The 19,148-nt window shown below is 39.9% G+C and overlaps 1 protein-coding gene across 1 annotated transcript in view; it reads right to left on the bottom strand.

Annotated features, from left to right (window-relative positions):
- The window catches only part of LOC127079386 (uncharacterized), a 28,745-nt gene extending 21,118 nt beyond the window's left edge, over positions 1 to 7,627 (bottom strand). Inside the window, exon 1 of the mRNA XM_051019768.1 lies at positions 6,539 to 7,627. Within this exon, the coding sequence (XP_050875725.1) occupies positions 6,539 to 7,627 (1,089 nt within the window). The remainder of the gene's footprint in view (positions 1 to 6,538) is intronic.
- Between the last annotated feature and the right edge of the window lie 11,521 nt (positions 7,628 to 19,148).

Genomic DNA, 19,148 nt, shown 5'->3' with positions numbered 1-19,148 from the left:
TGTGTGACCCTATAGGTTTTCGCGACATTGGTAATTATATTAAATCACGTATTTAACATAATAAACAGTGAGCGGTATCTAGCAACACATCACTGCTACCCAAGACACGAAAATGTCATGTGATCTGACAAATACTTCTATGATAATAATTATGTGTATAATTACCCTTTTGCCCTTATGTCTATATTGAACACAAGGCATAGACCGTGTCATCCTTGTCCAGTTCAATATTGGGCCCATAGACATTTATCCTGTTACGCAGGATGGGCAAATTCCATCTAGGTCACTCATGTCCCTTAGCATGCTTCGCGGAGTACCCATCAACTGTCTTTATGGTTATCCAAGTTACGGACAACGTTTGATCAGCAATAAAGCACTCGACTCTACATCTAGGGTCCATAGTGGTTTCAGGTCGAAGAGTGGTATACACCATTATCACCATGAGAATAACTTATGACACTTTGCATAACTTTCTATATAGTATTCTCATAGCGGGTCAATCCAGTATAAATATTACTCTTAATATTCATACCTATGTTTGAGACTTGATAACTCCTTATCCATGATCCATGAGATGTGATCATCAGTCTATAAACATAATAGTCTTTATGCTTTAATGTTATCCCACTTCACAATAAATCTCGACTACGGATACTTGAAGAATAATGCCCTTATGTTTAATGTGATCTCATGATTAAGTCATACTTGATACATTGAACGGACTATCTATTCCAGGGACTTTATTAAACAAACATAATAAAGAAAAAGCCTTTTATTATTAATAAACAATTCGATACAAGTACCAAAAGTATTAGCCTCTAGGGCTTACACCAACACATAGTACTCAAGTTGGAATGCACAAGACAAAATCCAAATTATGGTCTCAAAAGCAAGCAAATAGGACTCAAGACAAACAAGCAAAGAAGCATCAATTGGAGGTACCTAAAATGGTCAAAATGAGTGAATCTAGGACTCCTAAATTATGATGAAGAGTTCAATAAAGAATGGTAAATATATCCCAAATGGTTGTGTAAGACCCTAATTTTGACCCTAAGATCCCTCATGGCATCATATCATTGCACATTGCATTGGCCTCAAGGATCATAGCATCTTGGCTCCTAACCTTTGGGTGGGAACTTGTGTGAGTTGGTTTGATACCACCAAGCATGCTTGAATTGTATATTATTGTTTTTCTTACTTTGTTTACTAACCAAAAGCACAAAAATATGTCACTAACTTGTTTGTTTTGTAGCTTGAGCAATCATAAGATCTGAGGCTCCTAGGAGACCCAATGCTCATTGATATGGCCAGGTGAAGGTGAAAGCAAGCATGACAATGGTTCCCAAATCTCTCATTCATCATATATGCCTCCCAAGTATCTCAATTTGTCAATTTGATCAAAGCAAACCAAAGGGCTTGAGACTTGTTTCCCAAGGAAACCCTAATTCATCTGTGCATCAACTGTGCATTGCTCATGAAGCAACCTCAACCCATGATCAAATATAATCAAGGGAAGTCATTTAATTCATAATTTCATGCATATTTGAGATTATTTTAGTGTCCACAATCATTAATTCATCAAGGTTTGAAGTTTGCACTTGAGAAGTTGATTAGTCAATTCATCTGACTATTTTGAAATCCACTGAGACCTAACTTTTTATGTGTTTGTCAAATGTAGATGACCTCAATATTAAACATGTTCTTAAGAACCATATTAACAACTTTCATGTTCATTAAAAATTGATTTGAAGCTTGGAAGGTCATCATACATTTCACAACATTATAGGTCATTTTGACTGAAACCCTAATTTTAGGTCAACTTCCCAAGGACATAACTCTCTCATTTTTCATTATTTTTAGGTGGGATCAAATGAATTGGAAATTTTAAGATGTCTAATTCATTTGTTATGTTGAACAAATTTTCATAATCCTAAAATAAATACATGTGATAATGAAAAACATTATAGGTCACTTTGGACCAAAGGCATTGAAATGTGAAAAAGTCCAACTTCAAGTGCCCATAACTTTCTCATCAAAAATCCAAATGCACAATTTAAGTCCATATTTATTGTATTGAAACGATCTATAACTTTGATGTTTAAGGTCTTGTCATTTGGGGATTGAATCATTGAAATAGAAGGGCTTGAAGTTGGTCCATTTTGGAAATTTTCACATGCACATGTTTTGTACCTTGAACTTTATGACCAGTTTTCACTAATTTCCCAATTCCAAATGAAGTTTGTTCAACATAACAATTGATCCTCATGTTAAGACCTTTCTAACCATTACCCAAAAGGCCAAGTTTCATTTTGGGAATATGCATTTTCGAAGAGGAGAAGATTTTGGTGCATTTATGGAAACCATGTTCAAACTTCATGCACAAGCCAAATCATTCACATCTGGACGTCCATTTCAGTTCAATTACATCCCAGCTTGCATTTCCAATTGGATTTGGACCCTCCATGCGCTTGTACAGGCCCATGCATGGAGGCCCTCATCACACATGCACATGGAATTCACCTTGCTTGCATCAGGTTTTGCTATAAATAAGCATGCTCAGCTTCACTATTTTCCAACCTAAAGGCGCCTTAGATGTTGCATAATTGAATCCAAAACCTCACCTAAAGTAATTTCTCTCTTTCATTTCAAATTTTCAGATCTAATTTTCAACTTCCTTGGTTGAATATTGGATTTAAATTCCTTAGCCTTGCTCCATCTACATCTGAAGAACACACTACAATCAAGATTGGTGAAGGATCGTGCTCCATAGATCTGCATTTCCAAGGTTGATGCTCAAAATTTTTTCAATCGAAACACACTGGTTATAGCTTATTTCTTGTGTTTATTGGCTTGGCTGAAGTCCTCTCATAAGAGGCATTTCAATTGTGTTCTTAATTTTGCAAATCCATGAAGTTTAGATTGAACACCATGATTTTCTCTCTCTAATTTCTCTTCATATAAGAGTCTAGAGGAGAAACCAATGGTACAGGGGTGATGTACATCACCCCAGCTTTCCAAGATATGAGGATCACTTCATTTGGTTAAGTTTCCATGTCTGCAACTTCCACCGGAATCTTCATGCTCGCCGAAGAAGACGGTGGTGTACACCACCGTCCCCAGCGCCAGATTGAATGTGGACCCTTGGATCTGATCTCCAGTTTAAATCATGGCCATCAGATGTTATGACTTTTATTAATTCCTTGTGTGGCTTAGTTGACTTGGACTCATGATGCGCGCGCACTCCACTACCCTTGGATCTGCCAGGTCATTTAATGAAATGAATCCAAAGCGCCATGATTTCCCTTTTTAATTCTAGTTTCTGAAATTGATTTTTAATATTTTTTATTTTGTCATTTGATATTTTTTATGAATTTTCTATTTTCTGGTTATTTTTAATTCATTTTAAATAGTTTCCAATATTCAAAAAATACAAAAATAGTTTCTTAACCTCTTTGAATGATGATGGATCTATGAAAAATATTCTCATCAATTTATTAATTGATTTGTGATTTATTTGAGATTTTAGTTCAATTAGGTTATTTTTTATTCATTTTTAATTGTTTAAAAATAGTTTCTGGATTCTAAAAATGCTGAAATTTTTTGTAAAACTTTGTTTGACCTTGTTGAACTTAGGATGATCCATTTGGACTTTTCAAAGTTGATTTGAAATGGATTTGAAGTTTGACCTTTAATTGTTTACTTTAATTCAAGTATTATTTTAATAATTTGCACATTCTTCTCCCATATCCCCAATCATGTTTGCACAAACAATTTTCACAAATACCAACCTACCTTGCAACAATTGTGAAAAGGGCTCCCAAGGAGTACCTAGGATGTTTTGGGTGCTTAAAACCTTCTCATTGCATAACCAACCCCCTTACCCCGATCTCTGACTTTTTTATTAGTTTTTTATTTGATAAAACTTCTCGGTTTTTGTTCGCTTTCTAACCTTTCCTTTGGATAAATAGAAGTGCGGTGGAGATTCGAATTGTATGATTTACTTTTGATTTAGTCAATAAATCTAAAGGTGAAATTCTGGTTTCAGATATAAGATGTCGAAGGTGATGTCACGACACTGATATCTGGTTATAAACAATGGATAATTAAACAGAATTGAAAAGCAAATCACACAAGCAATTGTTAACCCAGTTTGGTGCAACTCACCTACGTCTGAGGGCTACCAAGTCAGGAAGGAAATTCACTATAACAGAATTAGTTCAAAGACTATCCGTACACTTCACCAAGTTACAGTCTTTCTCACCTAATCTCTACCCGTGCAATTTCTACCTAAGCACTCTTAGATATGAGAACCCACTCACTTCCCTTACAACCACAAACACGTGATCTTAAACAACAATCCCTTGTGAAAAGAAAATACTTTTCAATTACACACTCTTGATCTTGCTTCAAAGTTTTGATCAAGAAGACAAATCAGTCCAATTCAATCATCAATGGATGACTTGAATGACCTATAGACACAAACCCTAGCTCTCTCTCTCTAAATTTCGCTCAGTCTTGGTTGTGTGTTCAATCAGGTTTTCTGAGTCCCTTTTTATAGAAACATTGGACATCTTGAAAACCCTAAATATATTTTCCAATCAAATCTTTTTATAACAGCTGTAAAGATCTTCCTGGAAAATAAGTAAATTTGGTTGAAATCCCTGATAGAATGCGCCAGCTAGCCATATCTTCAATCAACCAATGATTTCCATTAATTGTGCAATCACAAAACACCAGACATTCATACTGAATGTTCTGTGTACAGGATGTCATGACATCGGGTCTGACATCTGGAAAAATCCTGCATAATCCATATTTCTTTTTATAGCAAGTACAGCCATATCAGATACCATGACATTGTGTATGTCATCTGAAACAATCCTGCATGAACATGTCTTCTAGTTAAGCTCCAGCAGGTACAACCAATATCAGAAGCCTTGTTATTTTATGTGGCATTCTGAAACAATCCTGCTTGCATATGTTCTTTAACTCCAGCAGGTACATAGGATATCTTATGTTAAGACATCACACATGACATCTTGTGAACACTCTTTGTTTTACCAAAATTGTTGCCAACACTTAGAATCAACAAACTCCCCCTTTGGCAAATTTTGGCTAAAACATATATCTGTCCTTTTTGTTCACAAGGAAAACTATCAGCAGTTTAAACCACATAACTGTAGTTTAATCAGCAGCAGAAGCAAAACAATTACTAGCTATGGCTACTAGTAATACACATATGCACAAGGGTACTTCTCCTCCTCCTCAATCTGTGCAACAATCAACAGAATTACTAGTTATGGGTGCAACTAGTAAGACACACAAATTCACAATGCACAAGGGTACTTCTTCTCCCCCTAAATTTGTGCATTCACCAAAAAACAGCTATTATAACTCCAGTACCTGTACCAGCCAGAATGTCATACTGACATCTGCTACAACATCAACACCTGTGCACCTCTTTCAATAATAGTTGTCCTTCTGATCAGCCACATACAACTTCCATATCAAGCACTTCTCCCCCTTTTTAGTCAAAATTGACCAAAGGTGACCACTCAGACAAAATAAATGTCTATTGGCCTAGCAGAGAAAGTTAAAACAGATGTTATAACATTAAGCATGTTAAAACATAATATTCAGGAAGTACACAACATCATTAAACACAACTGTGATAGCTGGAATAATGAACAAATCCAAGGAACTCATTAAGAGCCCTAAATATTACATAACATGCATCAAGAGGACTGCCACAAAATACAAAAACAAAACAAAAACCAATCAAGACAACAGCCTTCCAAACAGCAGCCCAGCTTCCACCACACCTCCCAGTCTTCAATACAGGCAGGAACCATTAATCAGAAGAAGAAGTATCTCCTTCACCTTCATCTTCATCTTCAGCTACACCTTCAGAGTCTTCCAAGCTTCCAGAGTTGCCACTGGATTGGGTTTTAGGTCTTGCATTTGAATCCTTATCAGCCTTTTCTGTGTCTTCCCTTTCCAGGCTGCAGATGAGAACTTCTAAAGCTTCTTTTCTGGCCTTGGCCACCCTTATACCATTGTCCAATTCTTTGCAGGTCTCTTTTAGTTGGTCAATCAGGCTTCCTTTAGATGCAGACTCCCTTCTGGAAGATGTCATGACATCATTGACATGACTTCCCTCAAACAGCTTGTAATGGATGGACTGAGGGGATTTTCTCCTGCTTGGGATGTCACTTGTGCTCAGAATCCCTGGTTGTTGGCTTAGGATAATGCCACAAATAAGGGAGGGGAAGGCAATGGGTAACTTCACAGCATTTGTAGAAGCATGTCTAATGGTTTGTTCAAATATAAACTTGCCAAAATCATAGTTAACCCTTGTTCCAATAGCACGAATGATTCTTCCAAGATTGATGGAGATAGTAGAGGCATGATTAGTAGGAATCCAATTAGCTGAGCCAATCTTGTGCAAGATGGCATATTTAACACTGAGTTTTCCAGCTGATAAGTGATTTCTACTAGGCCATTCTTTAACTTGGCCAGCTGTGATAGCCCTACAGACCTCATTATCTGTGGTTTCTAGGTCTACTCCTCCATCCATTCCTCTTCCTAGGAACTTGTTGATGACACTTGGTGAGAATTTTACACATTTGCCTCTTACAAATACCTTGCAAAACTCCCTGCTGTTCTTATCATGAATATCCTCAGGGATATTAACAATAAACTTTTTAACCAACCCCTCATAGCATTGGGGTAGAGTTACCACAGTCTTTATGAGTCCAGCATTTTTGATCAGATTAATAACCTCCTTTACCTCTACAGCTTCTTGTCCAAGTTCTCTTTCAATGGCTACTCTTCTCTGAATGACATATTTCCACTTTGCTGCTCCAACTTCCAAATGAAAGGAGATATTGTCTAGATGGACAGCAGCAGCCTTGCCAGGAGATTTTTGAACAACCTGCCTTTTTGCAGGGGAGATGTCTAGGACATCGTCTTTAACATCCTCCTCATAATCAGAGTTGTGTCTTTCTTTTCTTTTTCCAACCTCAACCTTGTTCCAGGGTTTTGAGGGTCCTACTCCTGCAGTCTTTTTCACTCTAGCAGCTCTCATTTTAGCTATGCTTTTTCCTTTCTTAGTTCTCAGTTTCTCAGCTATGCTAGGTTTAACCAGATGAACCAAAGGATCATCTTCTCCTTCAGTGCTTTCTTTCTCCAGATCAATAATATTTTCTTGAGACACATTTTGTTTCTTGCTAGGTAGGGTTTTACCTAGAGAACAAAGCCCTTCAGCAGCCACCTCTTTTTCTGATCTAGATGAATCATCATCTTTATCAGCATGGGGTTCTCTCTCAGGAGAGGGTTCCGTTCTGGACAGAGGGGTAGAGACCCCTTCAACTTTATGTCCTTCACTCAGTATTCTAGTAACCAGACTCCTTATAGCGCGATCAGTGTAATACATGTCTTTAGGAAGAGAGGAGTTACCAGAGGTATTACCTTGCTTATCTCCAGCATTGGAGGAGGTACCTGTGGTGTCCCCCGGTATCATGCACAGAGGAGTGACGTCCATTATGTCTTCATCTACAAACTCCATGGATGAAGTCTTTGCATGTTGGGAGGGTTTGGAACCAGATGACGATAGATGTTGAGACATGTTGAAGGACTTTTGAGAAAGGTTTATTTGCCCTAGCTGAGCTTTTCTTAGAAGTTGAATGGAAATGGCAGTTGCTGAGTTTAGGTAGCATGTGCTAAGGGAATAGATATTGTTTTCAAAGCTAGGGGATGATTTATCATTAATGTGGCTCTTTCTTTTAAAAGGGCAGACATTATTTCTATTTATTTTATTTTTTATTTTTAATTGCCATAATTTCTCAAGAGTCCAAATCCCTAATTTCCCTTCCTCATATTCAATTTTACCCAAATTCCTTGCAAGCTCGTCTGCTAGTTCTAGTCCAACCTCTTGACTTCTGAATTTGTCTTTCACACATTTCCTAATGGAGTGACAATAGCTAGAACAGTATTTTGTCCATCTGTGTTGAATCTGATTTTTGGACCTGGCTTCAGCATTCAGGAAGTCATAGTACAATGTTATGACATCATGTGTAACATTGTCTGTAAACAGTAATAGGTTCATCCAACCCAGTTGAGCCCAACTACTATCATCTTCTATACCTTTCACAGGTGTCACCCAAATCTTCTCCATATCATCCTTGGCCTTTTTGCATAGAGTCCTTTGTGGCTTAGTCCCAACAGTTCCATTCTCCCTGTGACTGGTCAAATGTCCACCTGTTTGGTCTACCCTCTCAGTTTTTTGAGCCATCATATTCTTTTCTCCTCTGGTCTTCTGGTGTGACATCTTTGTGTGACATTTTCCCCAGCCTTGTTTTTCATCACTCTTGAGGGCATCTGTACTCACCCAATACTTTAAGGGACAATCCAATTGAGAGCTTCATATGTAGCAATTGTCTTTGGTCCTGATTCCTCTCATAATTATTTCACTCTTTATGTCAAGGATTTGACATTCAGTTTTGGTGAAGTTAACATTCAGACCTTGATCACATAGTTGGCTAATGCTTATGAGGTTTGCAGTTAGTCCTTTGACTAGTAGAACCTTGTCAAGTTTAGGTACTCCAAGGAAATCAAGTTTACATGTTCCCTTGATTTCACCTTTTGCTCCATCTCCAAAGGTTACATGACTTATAGTATGTTGATGCAGATCAGTTAGTAGGTCTTGGTTTCCAGTCATGTGTCTGGAACATCCACTGTCAAAGTACCATTCTTCTTTGGCTGAGATTCTGAGGGGATTGTGAGCTATCAGACTTGTGACATTAGTCTTAGGGACCCATTGCTTTTTGATGATAGGCATGTGATGTTTGGGTCTGAATTGATGGTGATCCTGATGATGAGAAGACCTAGGATAGCCATACAGTTTATAGCAGAATGGCTTTAGATGACCAAATTTCCCACAGTAATGGCATCTCCATCTTTGGTGTTTTCCTTTCAACTGTTTTCTCCTTTGGTGCTGTGACATATTATGTGACATCACAGTTTTTTGAATGCACTTAAGTTTGGCTTGAGGTTTGACACCAGTGTCACTACTCCCAGGTTTTGAGTTATTATACCCAATGCCAGATTTGTCTCCTGTTATTTGTCCAATTTGAAGGATCTTGTCTAAGGAGTCAGACCCATTGCTTAACATTCTTACATACTTGGTCATCTCTTCTAATTTAGAATTTTGAAACATGACTTCAGTCTTCAATTTTGAGATGATTTTTGCATGGTCTGCCTTCTCATTTTCCAGCTGTGCTATCTTCTGATTTTCAGCTTGTGGATTTTTGTCTAGCTTGGTATTCAGAACCACTGCTTCTGTTTGTAACTTGGAGATGGTTTCCAAGTATTCTATCTTCTCGTTCTCAAGTTTAGTAATTTCCTTCTTCTGGCTATCAACCTGTTTGCACAGCTCTACACTTTTGTGACACAACTTTCTGTAGGTAGATGCCAATTCTTCAAAGGTTACTTCACCATCACTTGAGTCTTCATCAGATTCCCATCTTCCTGTCAAAGTAGTCACAAGATTTACAGCCTCCTTTGTATCACTCTCATCTGGCCAGGTGGCAGCAAGACTCATTTTCTGCTTCTTGAGGTAGGTACCACATTCTGTTCTAATGTGTCCATACCCATCACATTCAAGGCACTTTACTTCTTTTCCTTCTTTGGGCTTTTCTTCTGACCTTACTCTTCTTCCATTGTTGATGTCAGATGAGATGTTTTTGACATTTGCCTTGGATCTGACATCCATTTTCTTTAACAATCTGTTGAACTGCCTTCCCAACATAGCTATTTCATTGACAAGATCTTCATTACCCTCCTGACTCTTGTCCTCTTCTGTGTTTGACATGAAGGCAATGCTCTTTGTTTTCCTTTCAACACCATCATTCAACCCTAACTCAAAGGTTTGGAGGGAACCAATTAGCTCATCTACCCTCATGTTGGAGATGTCTTGAGATTCTTCTATTGCAGTTACCTTCATAGCAAATCTCTTGGGGAGTGACCTGAGAATTTTTCTTACCAGTTTTTCATCTGTCATCTTTTCTCCCAGGGCTCCTGAGGCATTAGCAATTTCAAGGATACTCATGTGAAATTCATGAATATTCTCTTCTTCTTTCATCCTTAAGTTTTCAAACTTGGAGGTGAGTAGCTGTAGTCTAGACATCTTTACCCTGGATGTGCCTTCATGAGTGGTCTTGAGAATGTCCCAAGCATCTTTAGCTATTTCACAATTGTTTACCAATCTGAAGATGTTCTTGTCCACTCCATTGAAGATGGCATTCAAAGCTTTAGAATTCCCAAGGGCTAGGTCATCCTCCTCCTTGGACCATTGTTCTTCAGGATTTTTCTCAGTAGTGGCTTCTCCTTCTTTAGTAACAACATGATGCACCCAGCCTGTCAAGACAGCTTTCCACGCCTTGTTATCAAGGGATTTTAAAAAGGCAACCATTCTTGGTTTCCAATAGTCATAGTTAGAACCATCCAAAATTGGTGGCCTATGAACAGATCCTCCATCCCTCTCCATTGTACCAGAAAGTATTCTCCCTAGATCTCACCCAGAGCCAGAGCAGGATGCCTCCTCTGATACCAATTGAAATTCTGGTATCAGATATAAGATGTCGAAGGTGATGTCACGACACTGATATCTGGTTTATAAACAATGGATAATTAAACAGAATTGAAAAGCAAATCACACAAGCAATTGTTAACCCAGTTCGGTGCAACTCACCTACGTCTGGGGGCTACCACGCCAGGAAGGAAATTCACTATAATAGAATTAGTTCAAAGACTATCCGTACACTTCACCAAGTTACAGTCTTTCTCACCTAATCTCTACCCGTGCAATTTCTACCTAAGCACTCTTAGATATGAGAACCCACTCACTTCCCTTACAATCACAAACCCGTGATCTTAAACAACAATCCCTTGTGAAAAAAAAAATACTTTTCAATTACAAACTCTTGATTTTACTTCACAGTTTCAATCAAAAAGACACACTCTTGATCTTGCTTCAAAGCTTTGATCAAGAAGACAAATCAGTCCAATTCAATCATCATTGGATGACTTGAATGACCTATAGACACAAACCCTAGCTCTCTCTCTAAATTTCACTCAGTCTTGGTTGTGTGTTCAATCAGGTTTTCTGAGTCCCTTTTTATAGAAACATTGGACATCTTGAAAACCCTAAATATATTTTCCAATCAAATCTTTTTATAACAGCTGTAAAGATCTTTCTGGAAAATAAGTAAATCTGGTTGAAATCCCTGATAGAATGCGCCAGCTAGCCATATCTTCAATCAACCAATGATTGCCATTAATTGTGCAATCACAAAACACCAGACATTCATACTGAATGTTCTGTGTACAGGATGTCATGACATCAGGTCTGACATCTGGAAAAATCCTGCATAATCCATATTTCTTTTTATAGCAAGTACAGCCATATCAGATACCATGACATTGTGTATGTCATCTGAAACAATCCTGCATGAACATGTCTTCTAGTTAAGCTCCAGCAGGTACAACCAATATCAGAAGCCTTGTTATTTTATGTGGCATTCTGAAACAATCCTGCTTGCATATGTTCTTTAACTCCAGCAGGTACATAGGATATCTTATGTTAAGACATCACACATGACATCTTGTGAACACTCTTTGTTTTACCAAAATTGCTGCCAACACTTAGAATCAACAAAAGGTAACGAATACCCCGCTACAGAAAAGTGGCGACTCTGCTGGGGATTACTTTTGCCTAGTGGGTTTTGCCTACTTTTCATATTTGCTGTATTGTATTGTTTACATTATTTGTGACATAATTTTGTGCAAATTTGGGATTACTGTATTGATTGTAATGTATGAATTGCTTGATATATCAAATGCTTGTGTGCTTGGTGGTCTCTTGTGAGATGAGTTCTATACCCGAACTCGAGTGCACTTATGATAGGAGAATGGCATAGTCTTGTTGACTTGTGTGGAGTTATTCCTTAGCAACTTGACTTGCAAGCCCATTCACTTGGTGGAGGTTATGTTGGGATCAATAATGTCACATGAGTAGTCGTGGTTAGGCATTACTCTTTCCAATATTTGCCTTAGAAGCCAAGGACCTTAGTTTACCAAGGCCATCTTGGCCTATTTTTAGGACGTAGTGCGAAGATGGTTCAAGTGTAAGATTTGATACGATTGTTACGCGATACTACACTCATAAGAGTCTCTCTTGAGAATATTTTTGGAATACGAGTAGTCGTTTATCCGATAATATCCGAAAGATGGGATGATGACTATGGGAACCTCTTGTAGAACATGATTGACAGGTTTAACCCTAGTACACTCCATTTGGGTGGTTCTTAATTGAGACTCCATGCTCGTGACTTGCAACAAACCCTTGATTCATGGTTGATATGTTCTTGTGTATCCTTAATATCAATGGAACTTGGGTGTTGATAAGGGGTAAACCATAATCCACCAAAATGGATGATTGATATTAAGGATAACTTGATCCATCCCATGACCTTTGTTTGGTGTGATTTGCTTGATCCTTGAGTCTGATTGTTGCATTCATGCATTCATACACATCCATATCATCAACAATGAGAAAATTTTCAAGGAACTTAAGAGGTCTATTTGCAAAATCTCAGACATGGATAAGCAAAGAAGGAATACAAAGAAGTACAGTTTCAGACAATCCGACTTGAAAGAGTTAAGGAGTTTGACATCCTATATATTAGACCCCTTGGAGTTCAAGGCTCGTCATGGGAAGCTTCTGTCTATTCTTGCTACTCAGGTGGACGAAGGTCTGATGAGCGTATTGGTGCAGTTCTATGATCCCTTGTACCGTTGCTTCACATTTCCGGATTTCCAGCTTTTTCCTACGCTTGAGGAGTATGCCTATCTTGTGGGTATACCTATTCTAGATCAGTTGTCGTTCAGTGGCTTGGAGAGGGTTCTTACTTCTCAAGAGATTGTTGATCTGTTGCATATAGATGAATCTATTATGGGTGCTCATATGACTACCAAAGGTGGAATTCAAGGTCTTCCATCTGATTTTCTCATTGCTCAAGCACTTTGTATGCGAAGGCCATGAGTGAGGACGCCTTTGAGGCCATATTTGTACTTCTCATCTATGGGCTAGTGTTATTCCCCAACATCGACAACTTTGTGGATGTGAACGCCATTAGGATTTTCTCTACTCTTAATCCCGTTCTGACTCTGTTGGGTGACACTTATTTCTCTTTGCATATGAGGAATGCAAAGGGTGGTGATACCATTGTGTGCTGCTTGCCTCTGTTGTACAAGTGGTTTAATTCGCACTTGCCACAGACGGTCGCCTTCAGGGAGAACAAAGGATGTCTACGGTGGTCCACGAGACTTATGTCTCTCACTAATGATGATATCTTTTGGTATAACCATGTGTATGATGGTGTGCAGATTATTGACTCTTGTGGTGAATTCTCCAATGTGCCTCTTCTTGGTACATGTGGTGGGATTAACTACAACCCCGTTTTAGCACGTCGTCAGCTTGGGTTCCCCTTAAAGGATAAACCTAATAACATTCTATTAGAAGGTGTGTTCTTTCAAGAGGGTAAAGATCCCCAAAACTTGAAGGGAAGGATGGTCCGCGCTTGGCGCAAGATTCATAAGAAGGGAAGAAAAGAGCTTGGTCCGAAGAATTGTATTGCTTTGGAACCCTACACCTCGTGGATGAGGAGGAGAGCTTCTAAGTACCTTATGCCTTATGATTATCCAAGACCTACACCTTTGGTTATGGATGGGCCTTCAACCCTCCCTGACCGAGGAGTAGAGGAGTTGAGAGACGAAGACCGCTCACGTGCTTGGATCCATGAGCGAGAGGAGCTACTTCAGCAGCTTAGAGATAAGGATGTGTTGATAGAGTTTCTTGAGCATCAGGTTATCGATGAGCCTGATGATGTGGTGACTTCTCTTCTTCCTTAGTCTTCCAAGTTTTGGAAGAGGAAGTACGATCGACTCGCCAAAGAGAAGGCAGATATGGAGGCAGCCTATGAGCGAGAGGTGAAGAGGCTTCGTGCAGCTTATCTTCCGGTCTCAAGAGCTTTGGACGATTGTTTCTAGGGTTCCATAGGATGTTCATTTTCCTTCTCTCTTGTATTATTTGGTTACCAAGACTGTACTTCTTTGGTGTAAAAAATTTTCCAGATATTATTGATATGATATTTCCATATATGTCTAAATGATTAATATTTCCAATATTTGCAAATAGAACTCTAAAGTTCCTCTGATAAAAATAAATCATATGCACAAGCATTGCATGCATCATGTGCATAAGCAGGTTTTGCTCCAGGCTTCTTGTTCAATGGTCTAACTCTGTGTTCTTCATTTATTTTCAAGACAAGTTGATGCACCGATACTACACCAGAGCCAACTTTTCAAGACTAATGGATCACCTTGAGCAAGAGAATAGGGAACTCAAGGAGGAAGTGGATAGATTGACTGCCCTTATGGATTCATTCATGGCTGCCCAAAGCCAGTCGTCTCCAACGCCTTCAACTCCTCCCCAGAGGATAGTCATCTCTGAAATTACCTCTTCAATAGTGTCTGCTGCCAGTGCCCACTTTGCGCCTACTGCTGTGCCAGCCGGGTTTCCCCGGGAGATGCCCGCGAGCTTTGTCCCTGAGGGTCACGCCCCAACGTTTGCTTCTCTGTCGACATCTAGCCCGGTCCTTGCTGTGCCACCTCCGGTCGTGCATACTATGTCGAGAGTATATGACACCATTTATCACTCTAAGACATCTGAGGGCCCAGACGTGTATGAAAAGATGGATGCTATGAACGATCAATTCCTTGAGCTTCGCAAGGAACTCAAAACTCTCAGAGGGAAGGACCTCTTTGGCAAGTCTACAGCTGAGCTTTGCCTGGTACCCAATGTCAAGATCCCTATAAAGTTTAAAGTACCTGACTTTGAAAAGTACAAGGGAAATACTTTCCCTCTCAGCCACTTGGTTATGTATGCACGAAAAATGTCGACTCAGACCGACAATGATCAGCTCCTCATTCATTATTTCCAGGACAGCCTGTCCGTGCCGCCCTGAAATGGTACATGGGTTTGGGCAGCGCGAACATCCGCTCCTTCAACGACCTTGGCGAAGCCTTTGTCAAGCAGTACAAATATAACATCGATATGGCTCCCGATAGGGACCAATTGAGGGTCATGTCCCAGAAGGACAAGGAAACATTCAAGGAGTACGCCGAGAGGTGACGAGAATTAGCTGCACAGATTGTGCCTCCGCTGGAAGAGAAAGAGATGACCAAGATCTTTCTGAAGACCTTGAGTTCATTCTATTATGAGCGGATGATTGCCAGCGCTTCTTCTGACTTCACCGAGATGGTGAATATGGGGATGCGTCTGGAAGAAGGAGTCAGGGAAGGGCGCCTGACTAGAGAAGAAGGCTCTTCTGCCAAACGTTATGGGGCGTTTGCAAAGAAGAAGGATGGCGAGGCACATGTTGTGACCTCCCATGTTAAATCCAGAAGACCCTCTGTGAATAGGAAGACCGTGCATCCCGTCGGTAACCAGCATCAGGTGGCTCATATAGCACCTGTTTTCAGAGAAAACCAGCAACAACAACATCAACAGTATCAACAACAACAACACCGTCCTTAACAGCAGGCCTACCAACCTCGAAACAATAATCAGACCAGTACAAGCTATGATAGGAAAAGGGTCAGTTTTGATCCTATTCACATGACCTATGCAGAGCTATATCCTTATTTGATAGAAAGGAAACTGATCACTCCACGTGACCTACCTGTTATACCTACCAACCCTTAGTGGTGGTATAAGCCTGAGCTTCATTGTGTTTATCATTTCGGTGCTCCCGAACATGATGTGGAGAATTGCTACCCGTTGAAGACCAAGGTTCAAGACCTTGTGAGAAGCGGTATATTGTTTTTCGAGGACGTAGGTCCTAACGTCAAGGAGAACCCATTGCCCGAGCATGGGAAATCTGTTGTCAACATGGTTCAGAGTTGCCCTGGCAAATATAAGGTTCGATATGTCAGCCATATCCGACAATCTTTGGTCGAGATGCACAGACTGTTGTGTGGATACAGTCACTATGAGCATGACCACGACAGTTGCCGTGTTTGCACTGACAATGAGAGGGGATGTAGTCAAGTTAGAAAAGACATCCAAGAAATGTTGGATGAAGGTGTAATTGAAATACTTCAGAATCGTGATGAAGATGATGAAGTTAGTGTGATATCACCAGTATTCAGGATCCCTGAGCCTGTTGTCATCTGATATGATGGAAGCAAGCAGAAGGCTTCTCCCACTCTCATAATAAAGCCAGTTGGCCCTGTGCCATACTCTTCTGACAAGGTTGTTCCCTATCATTATAATGATGTGGCATCTGAACCACACCGTGAAGCTCTGCAGAAGGTGTTGGATATGGCGTATGTAGATCATGACGTCACAATAGAACAATTTGACAGTATTGTTGCAAACATTACTACTTGTAACAATCTGAGTTTTTGTGATGCTGATCTCCCCGAGGAGGGAAGAAACCATAATTTGGCACTTCACATCTCCATGAATTGCAAAGATGATGCCATGTCTAATGTGCTGGTAGACACTAGATCATCATTGAATATGTTGCCAAAGCCCACTCTCTCCAGACTTTCTTATCAGGGGCCTCCCATGAGGCAAAGTGGAGTGGTAGTAAAAGCTTTTGATGGATCCCACAAGACTGTGATTGGCGAGGTTGAACTCCCAGTCAAGATTGGACCAAGTGATTTCCAGATCACTTTTCAGGTCATGGATATCCACCCATCATATAGTTGTTTGTTGGGCAGACCATGGATTCACGAGGCAGGCGCCGTGACATCCACCCTACACCAAAAGTTGAAGTTCGTTAAGAACAAAAAGTTGGTGGTAGTAGGGGGAGAGAAGGCTCTCTTGGTTAGCCATATGTCTTCCTTTTCTTATATCGATGTTGGGGATGAAGTTGGGACTCCGTTCCAAGCTTTATCTATTGCTGAGCCTTCTAAGAAAGGAACTTCTTCATTTGCGTCCTACAATGATGCGAAGTTGGCCATTGAGCATGGCGCAACTACTGGTTTAGGACAAATGATCAAGCTGGAAGACAATAAATCTCGGGCTGGCATAGGGTATTCTTCAGGCACTTTCGACAAGCATGGGATGTTTCAGAGTGGTGGTTTCATCCACACGGTCGAAGACGAGGAAGCTGCTGCTATTGTGGAAGAGGATGCAGAGGAAGATTCTGGCAACTTTGTCATCCCTGGAGGGGTCTGCAATAATTGGGTCGTTGTTGATGTTCCAACAGTTGTCCATCAGTCAACGTAATGTTCATTTTGTTTAAAAAACCCTTCTCCCATGCCAAAAGGAGAAGTGATGACATTGTTGGCCCATAAATACAATGATATTCATTCAATAAATTCATGTTAAATGTTTGTTTTTCCAAATTATTTTTGCTTTTTGCTTTTTTGCATGAAATTGGTGATCACATAAAACCCTAAAAAAATAGAATAAAATCAACCTTTTCATCTTCATAATGATTTGCCTTGTTTGAATTCTAAAATCTCTTTTATATCCAAAATCATTATGCAGGTTGATCAAACCCATTGAACATGATGATCCAACACCATCTCCCAACTTTGAGTTCCCTGTATTTGAGGCCGAAGAAGATGATGTTGAAGAGATTCCTGATGAGATTGCCCGTCTACTTGAGCACGAAGATAAGATCATTCAACCGCATCTTGAGAATCTGGAAACAATCAACTTGGGGTCTGAGGATTGTGTGCGAGAAGTGAAGATTGGGGCACTCCTGAAAGAATCTGTTAAGAAGGGATTGATTGAGTTGCTACGTGAATACGTCGACGTCTTTGCCTGGTCATATGAAGACATGCCTGGTCTGGATACTGATATCGTGCAACATTGCCTGCCTTTGAAGCCTGAGTGTGTGCCCGTAAAGCAGAAGCTCAGAAGAACTCATCCTGATATGGCAGTGAAGATCAAAGAAGAAGTTCAGAAGAAAATTGATGCGGGGTTTCTGGTGACTTCTACATATCCTCAATGGGTGGCCAATATTGTGCCCGTGCCTAAGAAAGATGGAAAAGTCCGAATGTGTGTGGACTATAGAGACTTGAATAAAGTTAGTCCGAAAGATGATTTTCCTCTACCACATATTGATATGTTGGTAGACAATACAGCTAAATTCAATGCCTTCTCATTTATAGACGAATTTTCCAGATATAATCAGATCAAAATGGTACCCGAGGATATGGAGAAGACAACATTCATCACACCTTGGGGAACATTCTGTTATCGAGTGATGCCCCTCGGTTTGAAGAACGTCGGAGCCACGTATCAACGCGCTATGACTACCTTGTTTCATGATATGATGCACAAGGAGATCGAGGTATATGTTGATGATATAATTGCAAAGTCAAGAACGGAAGTTGAGCATATAAAGCACTTGTTGAAGCTTTTTCAACATTTGAGGAAGTATAAGCTTCGTCTGAATTCTAACAAGTGTACATTTGGAGTCCGTTCCGGCAAGTTATTGGGCTTTATTGTCAGCGAGAGAGGTATTGAAGTTGATCCTGCCAAGGTCAAAGCAATACAAGAGATGCCTGCGCCCAAAAATGAGAAGCAAGTCCGAGGTTTTCTTGGCCGCTTGAATTATATTTCCAGGTTTATATCTCACATGATTGCCACATGTGCGCCTATATTCAAGCTCCTCCGGAAAGATCAGCGTCATGATTGAACTGAGGATTGCCAGAAGGCCTTTGACAGTATCAAAGAGTATCTGTCTGAGCCTCCAATTCTGTCTCCACCTGTGGAAGGGAGACCCTTGATTATGTATCTCACAGTTCTTGAAGACTCAATGGGTTGTGTCCTTGGTCAGCAAGATGAATCAGGGAAGAAAGAATATGCCATCTACTACCTGAGTAAGAAGTTCACTGATTGTGAGTCTCGATACTCGATGCTTGAGAAGACATATTGTGCTTTGGCTTGGGCTGCTAAGCGCTTACGCCAGTATATGTTGAATCATACGACTTGGTTGATATCCAAAATGGATCCAATCAAGTATATCTTTGAGAAGCCTGCTTTAACTAGTAGGATTGCCCGT

Source organism: Lathyrus oleraceus, chromosome 5 (assembly GCF_024323335.1).
Source record: "Lathyrus oleraceus cultivar Zhongwan6 chromosome 5, CAAS_Psat_ZW6_1.0, whole genome shotgun sequence".
Lineage (NCBI taxonomy): Eukaryota > Viridiplantae > Streptophyta > Magnoliopsida > Fabales > Fabaceae > Lathyrus > Lathyrus oleraceus.
The sequence above is the reverse complement of the archived record's forward strand: the minus strand, read 5'-3'. Positions and strand labels throughout refer to the sequence as shown.